This window comes from Macaca mulatta, chromosome 20 (genome assembly GCF_049350105.2).
Source record: "Macaca mulatta isolate MMU2019108-1 chromosome 20, T2T-MMU8v2.0, whole genome shotgun sequence".
NCBI classification, from domain to species: domain Eukaryota; kingdom Metazoa; phylum Chordata; class Mammalia; order Primates; family Cercopithecidae; genus Macaca; species Macaca mulatta.
Genome location: NC_133425.1, coordinates 23031935 through 23049678, shown reverse-complemented (window position 1 = coordinate 23049678; position 17744 = coordinate 23031935). Strand labels below are relative to the sequence as shown.

General features: G+C 49.2%; 1 protein-coding gene across 9 annotated transcripts in view; it reads left to right on the top strand.

The window, feature by feature from the left end:
* The window catches only part of GGA2 (golgi associated, gamma adaptin ear containing, ARF binding protein 2), a 44690-nt gene that overhangs the window by 7761 nt on the left and 19185 nt on the right, over window positions 1-17744 (top strand). For 2 of the 9 annotated variants that reach the window (XM_077986558.1, XM_077986557.1), the window contains exons 2-9: window positions 4872-4956; window positions 7486-7570; window positions 8887-8962; window positions 9802-9900; window positions 11455-11578; window positions 14797-14900; window positions 16577-16657; window positions 17218-17355. In XM_077986558.1, coding sequence (XP_077842684.1) covers window positions 7506-7570; window positions 8887-8962; window positions 9802-9900; window positions 11455-11578; window positions 14797-14900; window positions 16577-16657; window positions 17218-17355 — 687 coding nt within the window. In that variant the 5' untranslated portion in view covers window positions 4872-4956; window positions 7486-7505. Of the gene's footprint in view, window positions 1-4871; window positions 4957-7485; window positions 7739-8188; window positions 8963-9801; window positions 9901-11454; window positions 11579-14796; window positions 14901-16576; window positions 16658-17217; window positions 17356-17744 lie in introns of all 9 variants that reach the window. The other 7 variants (XM_015125797.3, XM_077986556.1, XM_077986563.1 and 4 more) reach the window with 4 other exon arrangements.

Below are 17744 nucleotides of genomic sequence, written 5' to 3'. Positions count from 1 at the left end.
CTAACATCTCACATTGGTGGGGATCTGGTGTTCTTGTAAGAAAAAAAGTCTCAGAAAATGTTTCCCTTGTAGACTCTGGGGCAGTTGATCCTCAGCACTTTCTATTTTGGAAGCCAGAAAATTCTTTCTTGATTGAGAAGGGGGGCAGTCTTGTGCACCATAGGATTCCCATTGTTGACTGCATGTCAGTGGGTGCCACCAGTTATTAAAACCAGAAATGCCTGGGCAAACTTCCTCAGGATGCAGAAGCTGCTCCCGTGAGAACCGCTGCTCCTCTCCATATGTGAACAGACTGACAGATGCAGGCAGCACCAGCAATCTCTTGAACCACTGAGGTGCACTGGAAAATGTGAATCACAGTGTGCCCCTGTGTTAGAATTATTAAGAGGCTTTTGTTTTGTTGACAAGAGCTGAGACCATACAATGCACCACGACAAGATTCGCTGGGAAAATGATCTTTTCATAAAGTTTTGAACCCAGATGTTCCTCCTTTGTTGTTTTCCTGGAACTGGGTAAATTCAGTTTTCACTTCCATAGCTCCCCTAACAATCCCAAGGCCAGGTCTTTTACTGCTTCCCTAGGTGGCGTGACCATTATCAGCCTGGGGGAAGATGAGCTGATTTCATCTCTTATCGGCCTGGGGGAAGATGAGCTGATTTCATCTCTTCCTTTATAACCATGACATGGGGGCCTCATTTCACATGCACAGATACCCTCCAAAGACTAGATGAGCAGGCCTGAGCCACCCTGGTGCTTGGAGTAGTGACAGCCATGCCCCGATGCCACTCTCTTCCCACCATTGTTGAGTTTTGGGCCATCATGCATTCAGTGCTTCAGTGGACAGAGAACCAAACGCAGGTGCTCTCACAAATCTGGAGCCAATTAAAGTTTTTTGGACTCCAGCTCAGCTCAGACCACTGTCACCAGCTAGGGACTGTGGACACCACTGGTACCTGCTTGAGACTGTGGGTGACTGTGGGCTCTGAGCAGGGATGTGCTGTGTCCATGTGACACTCCTTCTCCCCAACAGTTCAAGAAGGTGGTGCCCTAGGAATGCCATCTGGACCCAGTGGAACAAGAAGGGCAGAAAGCACCTGGCACCCACTGTTCATACCACTGTCATCCAGTTTCACAATATGGCTAACGTGAAGATGTTTCCTCTCGATGAAAATCTAAACAACAACAACAAAAAAAGAAAAAAAGAAAAGCCTAGTTTTGTTGTTTCTCTCAGCAGAAGTGATATTTTCTAGTCTTTACAGTTGAGAAGTTCAGGATTTTATAACGTTAATTTCTCTCTTTAAGATGGCATTAGTGCACCGAATACCAATGAAATTCATGCTGATAGCCCTTGTCATAGCAGCGGCATGTCGATGCAAGTCTTTGTATTCACATGGCGGTGGTGACACAGCCTCCAGTTCCTGTGCTTTATCTTTGTGAAGAAAACTAAATAGAAAATACAGGTCACGGTCATTTGCCAAGGCATGCAGGTCGAAGTAATATTTTGTATAAACACTGGCAGACACATGAATATTAAACTCAAGTGGCTCCAAAAAACACTTCTCCATCTTGCTCATGTTCTCAACTGCCATGTCCTTGGGATTCTGGCTGTCATCCACACTCCACAGACCACGAGTTCTCCAAACCTTGGAGGCAAGAAGCATGGCTCCGAGGACAATCTTTTTCCAATTAGTAGGACAAAGATCGATGTTAGCATTAGTTAAAAATCATTGGATGTACACCAAAGCAACGACTGCACATGGAGCTGTTAGTTTTATGACTTGAAAGAGTACAGAAATATCTGAAAGTACAGTTGCGTTTGGGATCATGCTCGAAGGATTTGCCTGGAACCTTCTCTTGTGAAAGTAGATATATTGGCTTGTCAAAAATAGCCACAGATCTATTTGCATATCTGTGCTTTGTGTTGTAATATATTGCCAAAGTCACACTTTCTAATGTGTGTCTAAGATCAGGCTGGCTGACTGTGCTGTTATCTAGCAGTATGGTGGAACAAGAGCTGTATTTTCTATCAAGATGCCATGGAGGTATATAATATAGGTGAGAGCTCCTCCTCTTTTCTTGCACACTCATTTGATATTTTCTCAAAAAGAGTGTGCTTTCCCTTGGATGGTCAGAAGCAAAATATTTGAGCATCTCCTGGTCACTGATGTGCTGCAGGTCATGGCCCTCACGGGCTCCTAAATCCGGCTAGGCAGGCTCCACAGCAGTGGGGTGTGGCACTACTGCCACCTCCGCCTCCATGATGTTATAGCTGCAGGGCGGTTCCGCCCACCGCACCCTGCACTGGCTTTGCTTGGGGCTGGCATTGGGGAGCAGCATGTTCCATCTGTTGCACCTCTGCTCCTCTCTGCCTTGGCCTGCAGCTTTGCTTGACGCTGCCTCATAGATGTCAGCACTGCAGGACAGCTCCCCAGACCCCCTGTGCTGGCCCCGCTTGGGGCTGGCATTGGGAAACAGCATGTTCCATCTACTGCACCTCTGCTCCTCTCTGCCTTGGCCTGCACCTCTGCTTGCCACCGCCTCATAGATGTCAGAGACGCAGTACAGCTCCGCAGACCCCCTGGGCAGACCCTGCCTGGGGCTGGCGTTGGCACACAAGCAACAGCTCAGCGTGTTCCCCATGAGGCAGCTCGGCTCCTGGCTCCTCTCCTCTCCGGCAACTTGGGCCTTCCCTTGCTTCCAAGTCTGCAGAGCTCAGCACTTCCACCTCTTCCCAGCAAAGGCATGCTGGCAGGGCTAGCGCCTGGCTATGGGGCTGCACTCCACCAGCAGCACACAACCCCCCTCAGCCGCCTCCCCGAGCTGACTTGTCTACAAGGGTCCCTTGGGAACCTGTTTGATTTCTTTAGAATGGGTCTAGATGCAGCAAGCCTGAGAGCTGTGATTGCGGAGAAGAGAGCACACAGGGAGCTCCTCCTGCCACTGCTTCCCACCAACTGAAGGAGGTTGCCCTGCCAACCACCAGAGCTCCCTCCTGGTTCCCAGGAACCTATCAGGCCCAGAGTCCCCTCCACGCGCCCTCGCCCCCATTGTGATGTGGGAGCCTAGGCACGTGGCTCACCAGTTTCCGCCCTGCCGGTGGCCCCGCCCCTACCTTTCATTCAATTGCTGGCTGCTGGGAGCTTTCAGGTTTTTCCAATGTGAGGAACATCTTACGGTTTCAGCAAACGAAGAGGCTTATGTAAAAGAAAACCAAGCCAGGCAGGGTGGCTCACATCTGTAATCCTAACACTTTGGGAGGCTAAGGCAGGTGGATCACAAGTTCAGGAGATCAAGACTATCCTGGCTAACATGGTGAAACCCTGTCCCTACTCAGGTGATCCGCCTGCCTCGGCCTCTCCAAAGTGCTGGGGTTACTGATAAATCTTGATTGAGTCCTCATGATACAAGTTCTAGCAAATAAGAAAGAAACCTCCTTACGTTTTGTAAATTATTTTGCTGTTTGGCCTTGGTTAAGGGTTTGGAACGTAATTTAACCTCAGAGATTTTTTCTTTCTTTAAGAAAGCTGGCCGGGCGCGGTGGCTCAAGCCTGTAATCCCAGCACTTTGGGAGGCCGAGACGGGCGGATCACAAGGTCAGGAGATCGAGACCACAGTGAAACCCCGTCTCTACTAAAAATACAAAAAATTAGCCGGGCGCGGTGGCGGGCGCCTGTAGTCCTAGCTACTCAGGAGGCTGAGGCAGGAGAATGGCGTGAACCCAGGAGGCGGAGCTTGCAGTGAGCCGAGATCGCACCACTGCACTCCAGCCTGGGCAACAGCGTGAGACTCCGTCTCAAAAAAAAAAAAAAAAAAAAAAAAAAGAAAGCTGGTGTCGTCTGGGCGTGGTGGCTCACGCCTGTAATCCCAGCACTTTGGGAGGCCGAGGCGGGCAGATCACGAGGTCAGTAGTTCGAGACTAGCCTGGCCAATATAGTGAAACCACGTCTCTACTAAAAATACAAAAAATTAGCTAGGTGTGGTGGCGGGCACTTGTAATCCTAGCTACTTGGGAGGCTGAGGCAGGAGAATCACTTGAACCCGGGAGGCGGAGGTTGCAGGGAGCCAAGATCGTGCCACTGCACACCAGCCCAAGTGACAGAGCGAGACTCCATATTAAAAAAAAAAAAAAAAATCTGGTGCCCATCAGTGCTGTGTCTCTTTTACTTGGCAGCCAGGGAGGAGGGAGAAGGCTGGATTCTGTGAGGGGAGTTTGGGCCATGCCTCCTGTTCTCTGCTTTTCCCGTTCTCTCCCTGCCTCCCCCTGTGCTCTCCCTGCCTCTCCTGTTCTCTCCCTCCAGGTCCAGTCACATGTGAGATCAGAATTCTTTTGAAGTGTCAACTTTGACCTTGTAGTGAACTGAAACAGAAGCTTAAATGGTATAGACTTTAGGTGATTCAGACATAATCGCTGAGAATCACTGCTTTAAATAATTTATTTGATGAGTTTCTATTTTGTACCTATGGGTAAGGCACTGTAAGGAAGATACGGTTTCTGCCCTCAAGGTTTCATTCTCTTTAGGTAGGACAAAGCATGTGTACATGTATTACAGTAAAATCCAGAGACTGTACATAATAATGAACAATTATCTTTTATAGACCTCTTAACTGCATGGTGCTGTACTAAGCATTTTAGACACCTTCTCCTTTAAATCATATGACAGTCCCATGAGGAAGGTACTATTTTCCCTATTTTATTTTTTCATTTGGAGAGATGGGGCCTCACTATGTTGCCCAGGTTTGTCACGAACTCCTGGGCTCAGGCAATCCTCCTACCTTAGCCTCCCAAAGTTCTGGGATTACAGGCATGAGACACTGTGCCCAGACTGTTTTTATTATTATTTTTGAGACAGGGTCTCATTTTGTCCTCCCAGGCTGGAGTGCAGTGGCACAACCATAGGTCACTGCAGCCTCGACCTCCTGGGCTCAAGTGATCCTCCTGAGTAGCTGGGACTGCAGGTGAGTGCCACCATGCCTGGCCTTTTTTGTTTGTTTGTTTTTTTGGAGACGGAGTCTCACCCTGTCGCCCAGGCTAGAGTGCAGTGTCATGATCTTAGCTCACTGCAACCTCCGCCTCCCGGGTTCAAGCGATTCTCCTGCCTAACGCTACTGAGTAGCTGGGACTACTGATGCATGCCACCATGCCCAGCTAATTATTTGTATTTTGGTTGAGACAGGGTTTCACCGTGTTGCCCAGACTGATCTCCAAGTCCTGAGTTCAGGCAATCCGCCCTCCTCGGCCTCCCAAAGTGCTAGGATTAAGGCGTGAGCCACTGTGCCCAGCTGTCTAATTTTTTAAAAAAATTTCTGTGGAGATTGGGTCTCGTTATGTTGCTCTGGCTGGTCTCGACCTTCTAGACTCAAGCAGTCCTCCTCTCTTGGCTTCCCAGAGTGCTGGGATCACAGGCATGAGCTCCAGCGCCTACTCCTATTTTATTTTATATTTGAGGAACTGAGGCTCAGAGAGTCCAAGTACCTGTGACTAATAAGGGGTGTAGCTGGAAATCCCTATCGGAGAAGGGGCAGATAAAATATCTGTTCAGAGGAGGGGGAGACAGCTTTTGTTTTATGGGGACGGGAGATAAAAAGATCAGAGAAGTCTTTAGGGTGGAATGTGAATTGGAACTCAAGGGTAGATAGGATTTTAAGATACAGAACATAGGGAGAGAGCTTTGGGGGAGTGGGGAGGAGAATATAGGAATCACTGATCCTTCCCTCGCCCTTGTGTTCTCTCTTCACTTAGAATGGAGTCAGTGGGCAGGAAGATGGTAATTACCTGTCCGATGACTCTCCCTGTCTGGATACACGACTTCCACGTGACATAAATGTGACTGCAGTCAGGAAAAGTTCAACTCTGGGCTGTGTTGAGTAATCAGAGGGAGAAGCAGTGGGGCTATTGTAGCGGGAGGGAGTTTTCTGCAGGAGCTGGAAGTTCAGACGGGTCTGGAAGAATATGGATAGGGCACTGAAAGGCACAGAGCTGACACTCCGGCCAGGAGAATAATGGTATCAGAAGTACTGCCCCGAGAAGCAACACCTCATTTCCAGAGCCTAAAAGAGCTGCTCTGTCAGAACTAGTACGGTTTCTCATCGGAGCAGCTGGTCAGGCCAGGACTGGATGGCCAGAGGGGAATTGGAAGGGTTGTTGTTTTGTTTTTTTGTTTTTGAGACAGGGCCTTGCTCTGCCGCCCAGGTTGGAGTGCAGTGGCCTGATCTCGGCTCACTGCAGCCTCAACCTCCCAGGCTCACGCAGTCTTTCCACTTCAGCTTCCTGAGTAGCTGTGACTGCAGTCACATGCCACCACGCCCAGCTAATTCTTTTTTTTTTTTTTTCTGAGATAGAGTCTCGCTCTGTTGCCCATGCTGAGTGCAGTGGTGCCATCTCAGCTCACTGCAACCTCCACCTCCCGGGTTTAAGCAATTTTCCTGCCTCAGCCACCTGAGAAGCTGGGATTACAGGAACACTCCACCACGCCCAGCTAATTTTTGTATTTTTAGTAGACACAGGATTTCACCATGTTGGCAAGGCTGGTCTCAAACTCCTGAACTCAGGTGATCTACCTGCCTCTGCTTCCCAGAGTGCTGGGAATACAGGCGTGCGCCGTTGTGCCTGGTCTTAATTTTTTTAAATGTTAGTAGATACGTGATTTCCCCATGTTGCCCACACTGGTCTCAAACTCCTGGGCTCAAGTGATGCACCTCAGTCCCATGAAGTGCTGGGATTACAGGTGTGAGCCACCGCGCTGCCACTAGAAGTTTTATGAACGGGCAGGATTATATTCCTTCTGGTGGCGTGTTCTTGTCTTCCTGTTACACAGTTGAGACGCTTCCAGGTGGCCTCTCTTCTGTCTCCGCTGGTCGCAGGCCAGGTGGGGGTATCCCAACTCGGGTGTGAAGACAACACCCGGGCCAACCTCTACACTGAAAGTGAAGCCACTGTCAGGGGAATAACTTGTCAGGTAATTTTTTTTTGAGACAGAGGCTGCCTCTGTCTCCCAGGCTGGAGTGCAGTGGTGTGATCTCGGCTCACTGCAACCTCTACCTCCCAAGTTCAAGTGATTCTCCAGCTTCCCAAATAGCTGGGATTACAGGCATGCCTCACCACGCCGGCTAATTTTTTTGTATTTTTAGCAGAGATGGGGTTTCATCATGTTGGTCAGGCTAGTCTCAAACTCCTGACCTCAAATGATCCCCCCACAGCCTCCCAAAATGCAGGGATTACATGCATGAGCCACTACGGCCAGCCAGCTGTTCTTTAATTTGCTGGTTCATTCAATTAGCAAATATTCAGTAAGGGCATACCATGTGCCCAACACTGTGCTGGATGGTGGTGGGCAGCGTAGGCACAATTCCTCTCCTTCCAGCTGTCTGCCCACTGGTCTGATCCTGTAGATCCGTGATAAGACAGCCCTTGGCCACCGTGTGTATGGGGAGGGGTGTAAATTTCTTCTTCTTATGCATATTCTAACTTTATTATTTATTTGACAGACAAAGCCACAGACCCAAGCATGTCGGAACAGGATTGGTCAGCTATCCAGAATTTCTGTGAGCAAGTGAACACTGACCCCAATGGGTAAGGTGACTTACACATAGTTGACTCTGGGGGTACCCCACACTGAGTGTAGGCCTTTGTCTCTCAAGACTGTTTTAGGGTTAAGTTCTCTAGGCAAGGCTTGGTGGCTCATGCCTGTAATCCCAGCACTTTGGGAGACCAAGGCGGGAGGATCGCTTGAGCCCAGGAGTTTGAGACCAGCCTGGGTGACAGAGTGAGACCCTGTCTCAAAAAAATAGAAATACAGTCAGGCCGGCATTCATGCTGTCATTTTCCCCCATAATCCTGAGAATGTTATTTTTCTAAAATTAGCAAATTCATGTGGGGAAAAAAAAACACAGGATAGCTCATTTGCAACTAGCAGTTATTAATTTTAAATAGTGTTATAAAACACTAATGCTGAGGAGAACTCTGAATGTTACTGATACAATATAGACACGTTACCTAATTAAGAGATCGGTGTGTTCTCCACCATTTAAATGTAATCTTAAGAAAAAGGAAAGGGGGAAGGTTTTACTGAATTCTGTTTCCACAGCATCTGGATAGGACCTGAAGACTCAGAATCAAGTGAGTCATCCAGATGTTTTGTTTTTGTTTTGTTTTCTTTTCTTTTCTTTTCTTTTTCTTTTCTTGAGACAGAGTCTCACTCTGTCACCCAGGCTGGAGTGCAATGGCGCGATCTCAGCTCACTACAACCTCCACCTCCTGGGTTGAAGTGATTCTCTTGCATCAGCCTCCTAAGTAGCTAGGATTACAGGCACGTGCCACCACACCTGGCTAATTTTTGTATTTTTTTAGTGGAGATGGAGTTTCACCATTTTTGCCAGGCTGGTCTCAAACTCCTGACCTCAGGTGATCCAACTGCCCTGGCCTCCCAAAGTGCTGGAATTACAGGTGTGAGCCACTGTGCCTGGCCCATCCAGATGTTTAATCTGTGTGGTGTCACATATTTGGCCAGTTTGAACCCAGGGTTTGATCGCACTTTCTGCTCTAGCATTTCCTGGGCATTTATCACAGCCATACAGGGCCTGTGCTGCTCTGGCTATGCATGGGAATGGGCTGGGACTGGAAGCTTGGAGTTTGGGGGCTGGGGGTTGGCTGAGGTGAGGGCAGTATGCCCTGGGCAGGAGGAGGAACTTGTGTGCTGTAGGTGCAACCAGGGTGGGTGGGAGGTGGCCGTCTCCAGGGCCCCCATGAGGGCTGTTTGTCAGGCACACTCCACCTCTGCTTTTGGACACCAGCCCCTGGAAGAAAAGTGACTTTACTGAGCATGCTCAGCCACTTGGGTTAGTTTCTTCTTGCCTGCCCAGAGTCTAGGTCTTTTTGTTTCCCTATAGCCCCACACATGCGCCCTGGCTACTGGCCCACAAGATCCAGTCTCCGCAAGAGAAGGAAGCTCTTTATGCCTTAACGGTGAGTTTGGCTTGCCTTGTAGCCTAAGCTTTCCTATCCTTGTCCTATAGAGAGCTGAGAAGCACTTTGCTTCCACCCAGATCCTTTCCATTGGGGCTGGGAGCTCCTCTGAGAGGTTCACCTTCACAGCAGGTTGGAGGAGGGAGTTCTGGGCCAGGGTCCCCACCCTTCTTCTCTTTCTCATCTGTTTCTTCAGGACAACATTGAGTCTACTGTGGGAGAAGGAAAGGAAGGTTTTATTTCATTTGCCCTTCTTAGACCAGGGCTGGCAAGTTCATGTGCCCTGTCTAAAGAGGGCAGCTCTAGCACAGGGCCCACTGACTGTTGGCAGGTATGAGTATGGGCTCAGGATTGCTAGTTTAGGTCTTTGTATATGTTTGAGAGTTTAGATGTTGGTGACTAATTTTCAGTGTTGAAAGCCGTAGTATGGACCAGAGGAGGGGTCTGCAGGCCCAGCTTGCCTCTTGAGTGCCAGTGGGTGATATCTGGCTGGTCTTGGGCACTGGATACCAGATTTCTGCCTCTGGGGAGGAGTTGGTTCTTGAGCCACTTTCACCTCTCAAAGGGTCTCCTTAAAGGTGGAGTGACCTCAGGGTTTGACATACACCACTAAGCTCTTTCCTGGGCATAAACCTGAGGCAGTTATAGCAAGATTGAACAGGGGGCATTTTTTTCTTGATCTGAAAAAGTCCTCTTCATCAAAACTTCAGTGTCCTCATAGGCTTGAGGCAGGGTTAGCCGTGGTTCCAGCGCAGTCTCCAGCAAGTGGTTACCAGTCTAGAGGGGAGCCTGGGACCACTGGCTTTCCACCTTCTCACGGGGGTCGTGTGTCTGTGCAGGTGCTGGAGATGTGCATGAACCACTGTGGGGAGAAGTTCCACAGTGAGGTGGCCAAATTTCGTTTCCTGAACGAGCTGATCAAAGTGTTGTCCCCAAAGGTGAGTACCTGGGCTTGGCTCTGCCCACTGTGTCACACCTATGCCCGCCGTCAAACTCCTGGTGCCCTCCTCAGGCCAGAGGCAGGCCCACACATGGGCAAAACCTGCTCCTGCCTGTGAAAGCGCTCTTCTTTCCAAGCTCTAGGAAGAGGCTCTGCTCATCAGCTGACCTGTGCCCCTCACTGTTAGCGTTTTCACATTTCCCCTGTAAGAAGGCCATGGAGACATGTGGCCTAGAGGAGATGAGGAACTCCAGCTTGGAGGCACAGGTTCCTGGTAGAGACAGTGAGAGATCCCAGGGGTGGCCTGAAGTTATCCTATCACCTCCTCCCTTGTCCTCTGCACCTGTCCTCCTGGCCCCTGTCTTAGCTCAGCCAGTCTCAGGTAACCAACATTGAGCCCTGCCTTACTGTGTTCCCACAACAGTGCTGACACTGACTGTGGGTCCCACAGTTCATTTCAGTTCTGATGCTCCTCAGAGCTGCATACTACCCAGACCCCATGCGGTGAGGGCTCAGTGCTGCTTAGGCTTCCCATGTTTCAGCTGCCAGCCATGAGTCTCATGTGTCCTCAAACTGCTGCACTTCTGCATCCCCAGCTGCAGATTCAGGGGTTCCCATGAACGCCCCGCCTCCCGCCGCCGCACAGATTCCATAATTCCCTAGAATGATTCACATAGACAGGAAAGCACTATACTTTCTATCCCTGTTTTATTATAAAGGATACAAATGGAAGCAATGCATAGGCAAGGTCTTGGTGGGGCAAGAGGGGACAGATCTGCTGTCCCTCTCCTGGACTCTGAGCTTGCCGTCCTCCCATCGTAGGTTCAACTGAGAGGTTCTCTGAGCTTCCTTGTTTCAGTGTTTTTTCTGTTTTTTTTTTTTTTTTTACACATCATTGCTGGCTTGAACTAGCTCTAGGTTTTATTACCTAGGCATGATCCATCGAATCATTGGCCACGTAGTTGAACTCAATCTCTAGTTCACACCCCCCTGCCTGCCCCTGCCACCTCCGTCGGTGGGGATGTGAGGGCACGGGTCAGGGGATGGGGCTGAAAGTTTCAGCCCTCTGATCACAGGGTTGATCTCTTTGGAGTGGCCAGCCCTTGAAACTCTCTAGGCACTCACTGTAAGTCATTAGTGAAAACTCAGGTGCACCCTGCGAGAGTGTCTCTTGAATAACAAGACACTCTTATGACTCAGGAAATTCCGAGGGTTTCTGAAGTTCTGTGCCAGGAACTGAAACAAAGACCAAGTTTTATTATTATATTCTTGTCTGAGGCATAAAAATGACTGTCTCCAGTGGTGTAGAACAGGCTCTGACCTAGGCCTCTGCATGGTGGGGTTTAGTGTGAGTATTGTGGAGATCAATTCCTTGAATGCCGGGAAGGACTCCGGGGCTGGGCGCCAGATGGGGTGGCCTCTAGTCTCTCCTCACACTCGTACTGTTCCTGGGTGCTCGTGTCTCTGGGCCTCAGCAGCTACCTCTTCAGTTAAAGTGTCGGTCTCCCAAGTCTCTTCCAGCTCTAGAATTCTCTTTCCTTTTTACTTTCAGTACCTGGGGTCCTGGGCCACAGAAAAAGTTAAAGGAAGAGTCATTGAAATACTCTTTAGTTGGACAGTCTGGTTTCCGGAAGACATCAAGATCCGAGATGCCTATCAGATGCTGAAGAAACAAGGTCTGACTTGCGTTACTGTGTCGTATTTCCTCTTGGCTTGGCCTGTATCTTCCTGCTTTTTCGTCTGCCTTATAATTTTTGTTGAAAGCTGGACTTCTTATGTAGGACCATAGACACTGAGGTAGAGTTTTGATTTTTTTTTTTTTACGCAATAAATCTTTTATCTACTTACCTTTAAAAGCCATAGTGCAAACCTAGAAAGATGATGTAAGGCTTGCTTTTTTCCCTGTTGCCTGGATCATAGGAAACCACAGCGTGAGAAAAGTCAAAATACAAGCTACGTATGTCACTAAAGCACTTATTTATCTTTTAAAATTCTTGGTTGCTTAAAAACTAACCTTTTCTTTTTTTTCTTTTTTTTTTTTTTTTTTTTTGAGACAAGGTGTTGCCCCATCACCTAGGCTGGAGCACAGTGGTGGAGTCATGGCTCACTGCAGCCTCGACCTCCTGGACTCCAGCCATTCTCCTGCCTCAGCCTCCCAAGTAGCTGGGACTACAGACGTGTGCCACCATACCCAGCTGATTTATTCACTTATTATTCTCCCACCCGCACCCCCCCCCACACACACACACACACTCACTCACTCTCCCTCTGTCTCTATCTCTGTCTCTGTCTCACTTGCTCTCTTACTTACACCAAATATTTTTTTTTTTTTTTTTGAGACGGAGTCTCGCTCTGTCGCCCAGGCTGGAGTGCAGTGGCCAGATCTCAGCTCACTGCAAGCTCCGCCTCCCGGGTTTACGCCATTCTCCTGTCTCAGCCTCCTGAGTAGCTGGGACTACAGGCGCCCGCCACCTCGCCCGGCTAGTTTTTTGTATTTTTTAGTAGAGACGGGGTTTCACTGTGTTAGCCAGGATGGTCTCGATCTCCTGACCTAGTGATCCGCCCGTCTCGGCCTCCCAAAGTGCTGGGATTACAGGCTTGAGCCACCGCGCCCGGCCTACACCAAATATTTTTATTTTTTGTAGAGACAAGGTCTTGCGATGTTGCCCACACTGGTCTCAAACTCCTGGGCTCAAATGATCCTCCCACCTCAGCCTCCCAGGTGTGAGCCGCCATGTCCATCTTTAACCTCTTTTCCTGAAACAGTGGAACCTTACTGTGAAGTACAGATAAATGCTACCTATGAGCCAGAGTGTGAAAAATGCTATTGTGATAAAAGTAACAATGTGCAGACAGATCTTTCAGTACTTTTTTTTTTGAGACAGAGTCTTACTCTGTCGCCCAGGCTGGAGTGCAGTGGGACGATCTCCATTCACTGCGACCTCTGCCTCCTGGGTTCAAGCGATTCTCTTGCCTCAGCTTCTCAAGTAGCTGGGATTATAGGCACCCGCCACCATGCCCGGCTAATTTTTGTATTTTTAGTAGAGATGGGGTTTTACCATGTTGCTCAGGCTGGTCTTGAACTCCCGACCTCAAATGATCCGCCTGCCTCAGCCTCCCAAAGTGCTCAGATTACAGGCGTGAGCCACTGTGCCCAGCCGTGGATTTATTTTTAATTGACACATACTTACACACATTTATTGGAGACAATGTGATATTTTGGTTCATGCATACAATGTGTAGTGATCAAATCAGGGTAATTGGCATATCCATCAGTGAGGTAAGGAGTTTTTAATCCCTGGAATTGGGTAGAGCTTTCCTTTTGGTAGGCAGGATTTGAACTGGGTGTGAGATTTGTTGTTGCTGTAGTTACATCAGACTTCAGATTCCTCTGGTGTTAGCCTGTATTTAGGTTGGGGGCTAGTTTGTTAGTTTTTTCAGGATCTGTTCTCTCAGCTGTAGGTCTTCACTTTCCTCTGCACCTCAGAGAGAGCCTTTCTCGTTGTTCTTGCCACTTGTAGCAGTAGACAGCTGTCCCTTGTCAGAGGGATAGGGTGGTGGGCAGGGCCAGTCTTTGTTCTGGTTCACCCTGGTTCTTAGGCAGGCACTGCATCCTGGGTCTTGGTAGGATCTGTTTGTGATCCTGCCTCACCCCAGTGTAGATCTGGGCCCAGGACATAATTCCTGCTCCTCCTCCTAGGGTACTAGGGTTTGTTTTTGTTTTTTCTCCCCTATTTCTTCTCTAGCTGCTGTGGGTTCCACCAGTGTTCTAAGGCTGCAGCGTTTGTTCCTCTTCTCCCTGTAATCCTGCCTTCAGGCCTTCCCGCTGTTTTTGTGAGCCTCTGGAGAAGAGCTTATTTTCTTTCTGTTGCAGCCTCCAGAAATTCTGTATTCTCTTGGCAGCTCACACTGGCCTGTAAACAATTTTAAAATAATTCTAGCTTAGTTGTTACTATTGGTATTGCCTTTTGTCAATCCTTGGAGGTTGTTTTTTTCCTTAGATTTCAAGTTACTTGGTTGTTGCCCTGTGATCTGAGCTCTCTGATGGATTCAAGGAAGTTGTAGGCTGGGCATGGTGGCTCACGCCTATGATCCCAGCACTTTAGTAGTTTGAGGTGAGGAATCTCTTGAGGCCAGGAGTTTCAGACCAGCGTGGGCAACATAGCAAGACCCCATCTCTACAAAAAATTTTTTTAAAAATTAGCTGGGTGTGGTGGTACCCACCTGTAGTCCCAGCTACTTGGAAGGCCAAGGTGGGAGGACTGCTTGAGCCCAGGAGTTTGAGCTGCAGCAAGCTGTGATCATACCACTGCACTCTAGCCTGGGAGACAGAGCAAGAATCTGTCTCAAAAACAACAAAAATGTTGTGAATTTGCGCACTTTCCAGTGTTTTGTTGTTGTCACAGTGGGGGTGATAGTTCCCACCCTTGTGTGTCCTGTTTGGAAGATGGGAATCTGAATTCCTTTTTATATTGGGCTCTTAAAAAAAGGAACCCGGGTTCAGAATGGACTGTTGTTCCCTGTCACATGCACTCAGCATTTTCAGGAGCTTCATCAGGGACCCTCCAGACACTTTTGATCCCTGGGAGGTTATGTAGCTGGATAAACTGATTCATGTTTTTATAGCATAGGGCCCACAGACTGCAGGCCTTCAGGACTGGCTCTTCTCTGACATAGTTGGCTCTGATGTCCCGGGCACCATGGTGGTCCCTTGGATTCTCCTAAGAGATGATGTAAAACTTAATTCATAGACTGGGTGTTGTCTTTGAAGGCTGTTGACAGTGCTTTCCTAGCATGGTATCAGGAACCAGGGGTTTCTGGACTTTATACTGGATTCTGACTGAAGTTTCTGGGTACCATATTGGTGTCTTAACTTTGTAAATTGCATTTTTAGGAATTATAAAACAAGACCCTAAACTACCAGTGGATAAAATCTTACCCCCACCATCTCCCTGGCCCAAGAGCTCCATCTTCGATGCTGATGAAGAAAAGTCCAAGGTAAAGAACCAGACCTACATGGTGTCTGATCAGACCTTTTCCCTTAGGGACTGTAAATGCCCTTTGATGCTTGAATCAGATTGTGAAGGGGGGCAGGTTACGTGGATTCTCCTGTCCAGACAGGCCCTTAGGAGTGAGGTAGCAAAAGATTTGGGTGCATTCTTTACAGATAAGCCGACTAAAAAGGTGCTGGGCTCTTTGTGCCTTCTCCCTTTTCTGCACAGCCTTCCTTGGGGAAAGAAGGTGCAGAAGGCTAGCTCATGGGAAGTGTGGGTGATGGGTCATGTCCTCTATGGGTGTGGTATTGGGGTGGGGAAGGTGGAAGGACTTGCTGCTGTGTGTTGGTTCAACTCTTTCTCAGTGCCAGTGAGCCTGGCCCTATCCATTTTTCATCCACTATGAACTCCCCAAATCATTGTTCCTTGGACATCAGTATCTAGAGGGACAAGAAGAGTAAGGTGGCCAAGACCCAGGGATAACTCTATGATGCCTGTGAGTGGGGAACCCTTTGGCCTAGTGCTGGCAGGGTTTTCGGTCATGACTGTTCTTGGTCAGTCACAGGTCTAGTTCATGGAGCGTTGGAAGGCTACACGCTATGTACTCATTTCTGTGTGGTATGGTCTGCCTGCCAACGGCACCCCCTCCCTGTACCCACTCCTTGGGCCTAGATACTCTGTGGCCATCAGGTCTCTGTTGTTAGAATGAGCAAGACTAGTCTAGGCTCTGGGCCGCCTTTCTCCCTGGCTTTCCTCCTGCTTGGTGCCTTGGGTTTGCAGAGGGTGGGAGGAGCTAGGAAGGAGGTATGGTGTGACTTCTGAGAAAGAATCCTGTGTTACTAGCCCTCATTTTCCCCACTTTTCCTGCCATCCGTTCCATGAAGATTGAGTGACTTCTCTGTGCCAGGCATCCTGCTAGGCATTGGAAATGAAGGGATGAACAAGATCACCAGGGTCTGTCGCATCGTAAAGCACATGGTCCAGGGCAACTGCAGACCTAGCACCCTTTTGGGCCAGAGAATTCCCTGTCGCTGGGGACTGTCCTGTGCACTGTAGGATGTTCACAGCATTCCCGACTCTACCCACGAGCTACCAGTAGCACACCCTCTCTAGTTGTGACAACCAAATTTCTCCAGACTTGGCCAGACATCCCATGGGAGAAGTAATCCCCCACGTCCCCCTATCCTACTGAAAACCAGTGGCGGGCTGGGCACAGCGTCTCATGCCTGTAATCCCAGCACTTTGGAAGGCCGAGGCAGGCGGATCACGAGGTCAAGAGATTGAGACCACCCTGGCCAACATGGTGAAACCCCGTCTCTACTAAAAACACAAAAATTAGCTGGGCATGGTGGCACACGCCTGTAGTCCCAGCTACTTGGAAGGCTGAGGCAGGAGAATGGTGTCAACCTGGGAGGCAGAGGTTGCAGTGAGCCAAGATCACGCCACTGCACTCCAGCCTGACAACAGAGCAAGGCCCGGTCTCAAAAAAAAAAAAAAAAAACAGTGGTGTATTGGGATAGTCAGAGTGCCTGCATCATAGTGTCCTTGGGACCATTTGGTGAGACAGTGCATGTAAAATGTGTGCGCTGTTGTTAGTGTTAACTCTTCTGTAGCTGCTGCTTCTGCTCTGGTCCTGAGGGAGTGGTGGTCTCACCTACTCTTCCTGTTCCCTCTCTCCAGCTTCTGACAAGGCTTCTAAAGAGCAACCACCCTGAGGACCTTCAGGCCGCAAACCGGTTAATCAAGAATTTGGTCAAGGAGGTGGGCATTCTTCCAGTTGGTTCAGTAGAAGCAGCATTTGACAGAGGCTGAAGGACAGTGCGCATGAGCCTATGCTTGAGGGATAGAGGAATGGTTGCCTGGGAGAAAGAGTGGCTCCTAGCCCTGAACTCTGGGGAACAGCCATAGGCTCCCTCGAGGGCAGCAAGGTGGTGATTGGAAGCAGAAACCCCGCTGCTGCCGTACTTCTCAGCTGCTTTCATCCATGCTGCTCAAAGCATTTCCTAGACACCAGCTTCGGTCCCAGCAACAGGTACTGGTATGGACAAAGTCCAGGTTTAGAAAACTGCTTTTCAAAGGGCTTGAGGCTGGTGGCACAGAGGCAGAGGTCACGGTCACCATTCCCCAAACTGCAGTTTCCTCCCCAGGAATTCTGGGCTTTTGAGTATTTTTTCATCCACTGTGTGAGCTCTCCCATGCACTTAACGTCCTGGTGACTCCCCTGAGTGAGCTCTCTCAATAGTGACTCTTTCCCATCCCTTGTTCAGGCTTCAGCCAGAGTTTCTGCTCCTTCACTCCCATCCTCTTCTTTTTCCCAAAAGGAACAAGAAAAATCGGAGAAGGTGTCCAAGAGGGTCAGTGCGGTGGAGGAAGTGCGAAGCCATGTGAAGGTACTGCAGGAGATGCTGAGCATGTACCGCAGGCCAGGGCAGGCCCTGCCCGACCAGGAGGCCCTGCAGGTAATCTTCAGGTGTAACACAGGGGGCTGCACGTGTTTACTAAAGTGAGTTCGCAGTGCTTTCACCTGTATGCACCCATGAAGCCATCTCAGAGTCAAGATGGTAAACATATCTGACACCTCCCCAGATGTCCTTGTGCTGCTTTGTTCTCCTTTCCTGTCTCCCCTACTCTGCAATCCCCGGGCAGCTACTGATTTGCTTTCTGTTCTGATTTGCTGACGACTCCCAGACTCTTGTATAAATGGAATGATGCAGTACATAACCCTCTATTTTTGCCTGGCTTCTCGATCTCACTCTAGATCCATCCCGTTGCTGTGTGTAGCAGTAGCTTGTTTCTTCTTACTGCCAGGTACTATCCCATCACCTGGATGTACCACAGCGTGTAACTA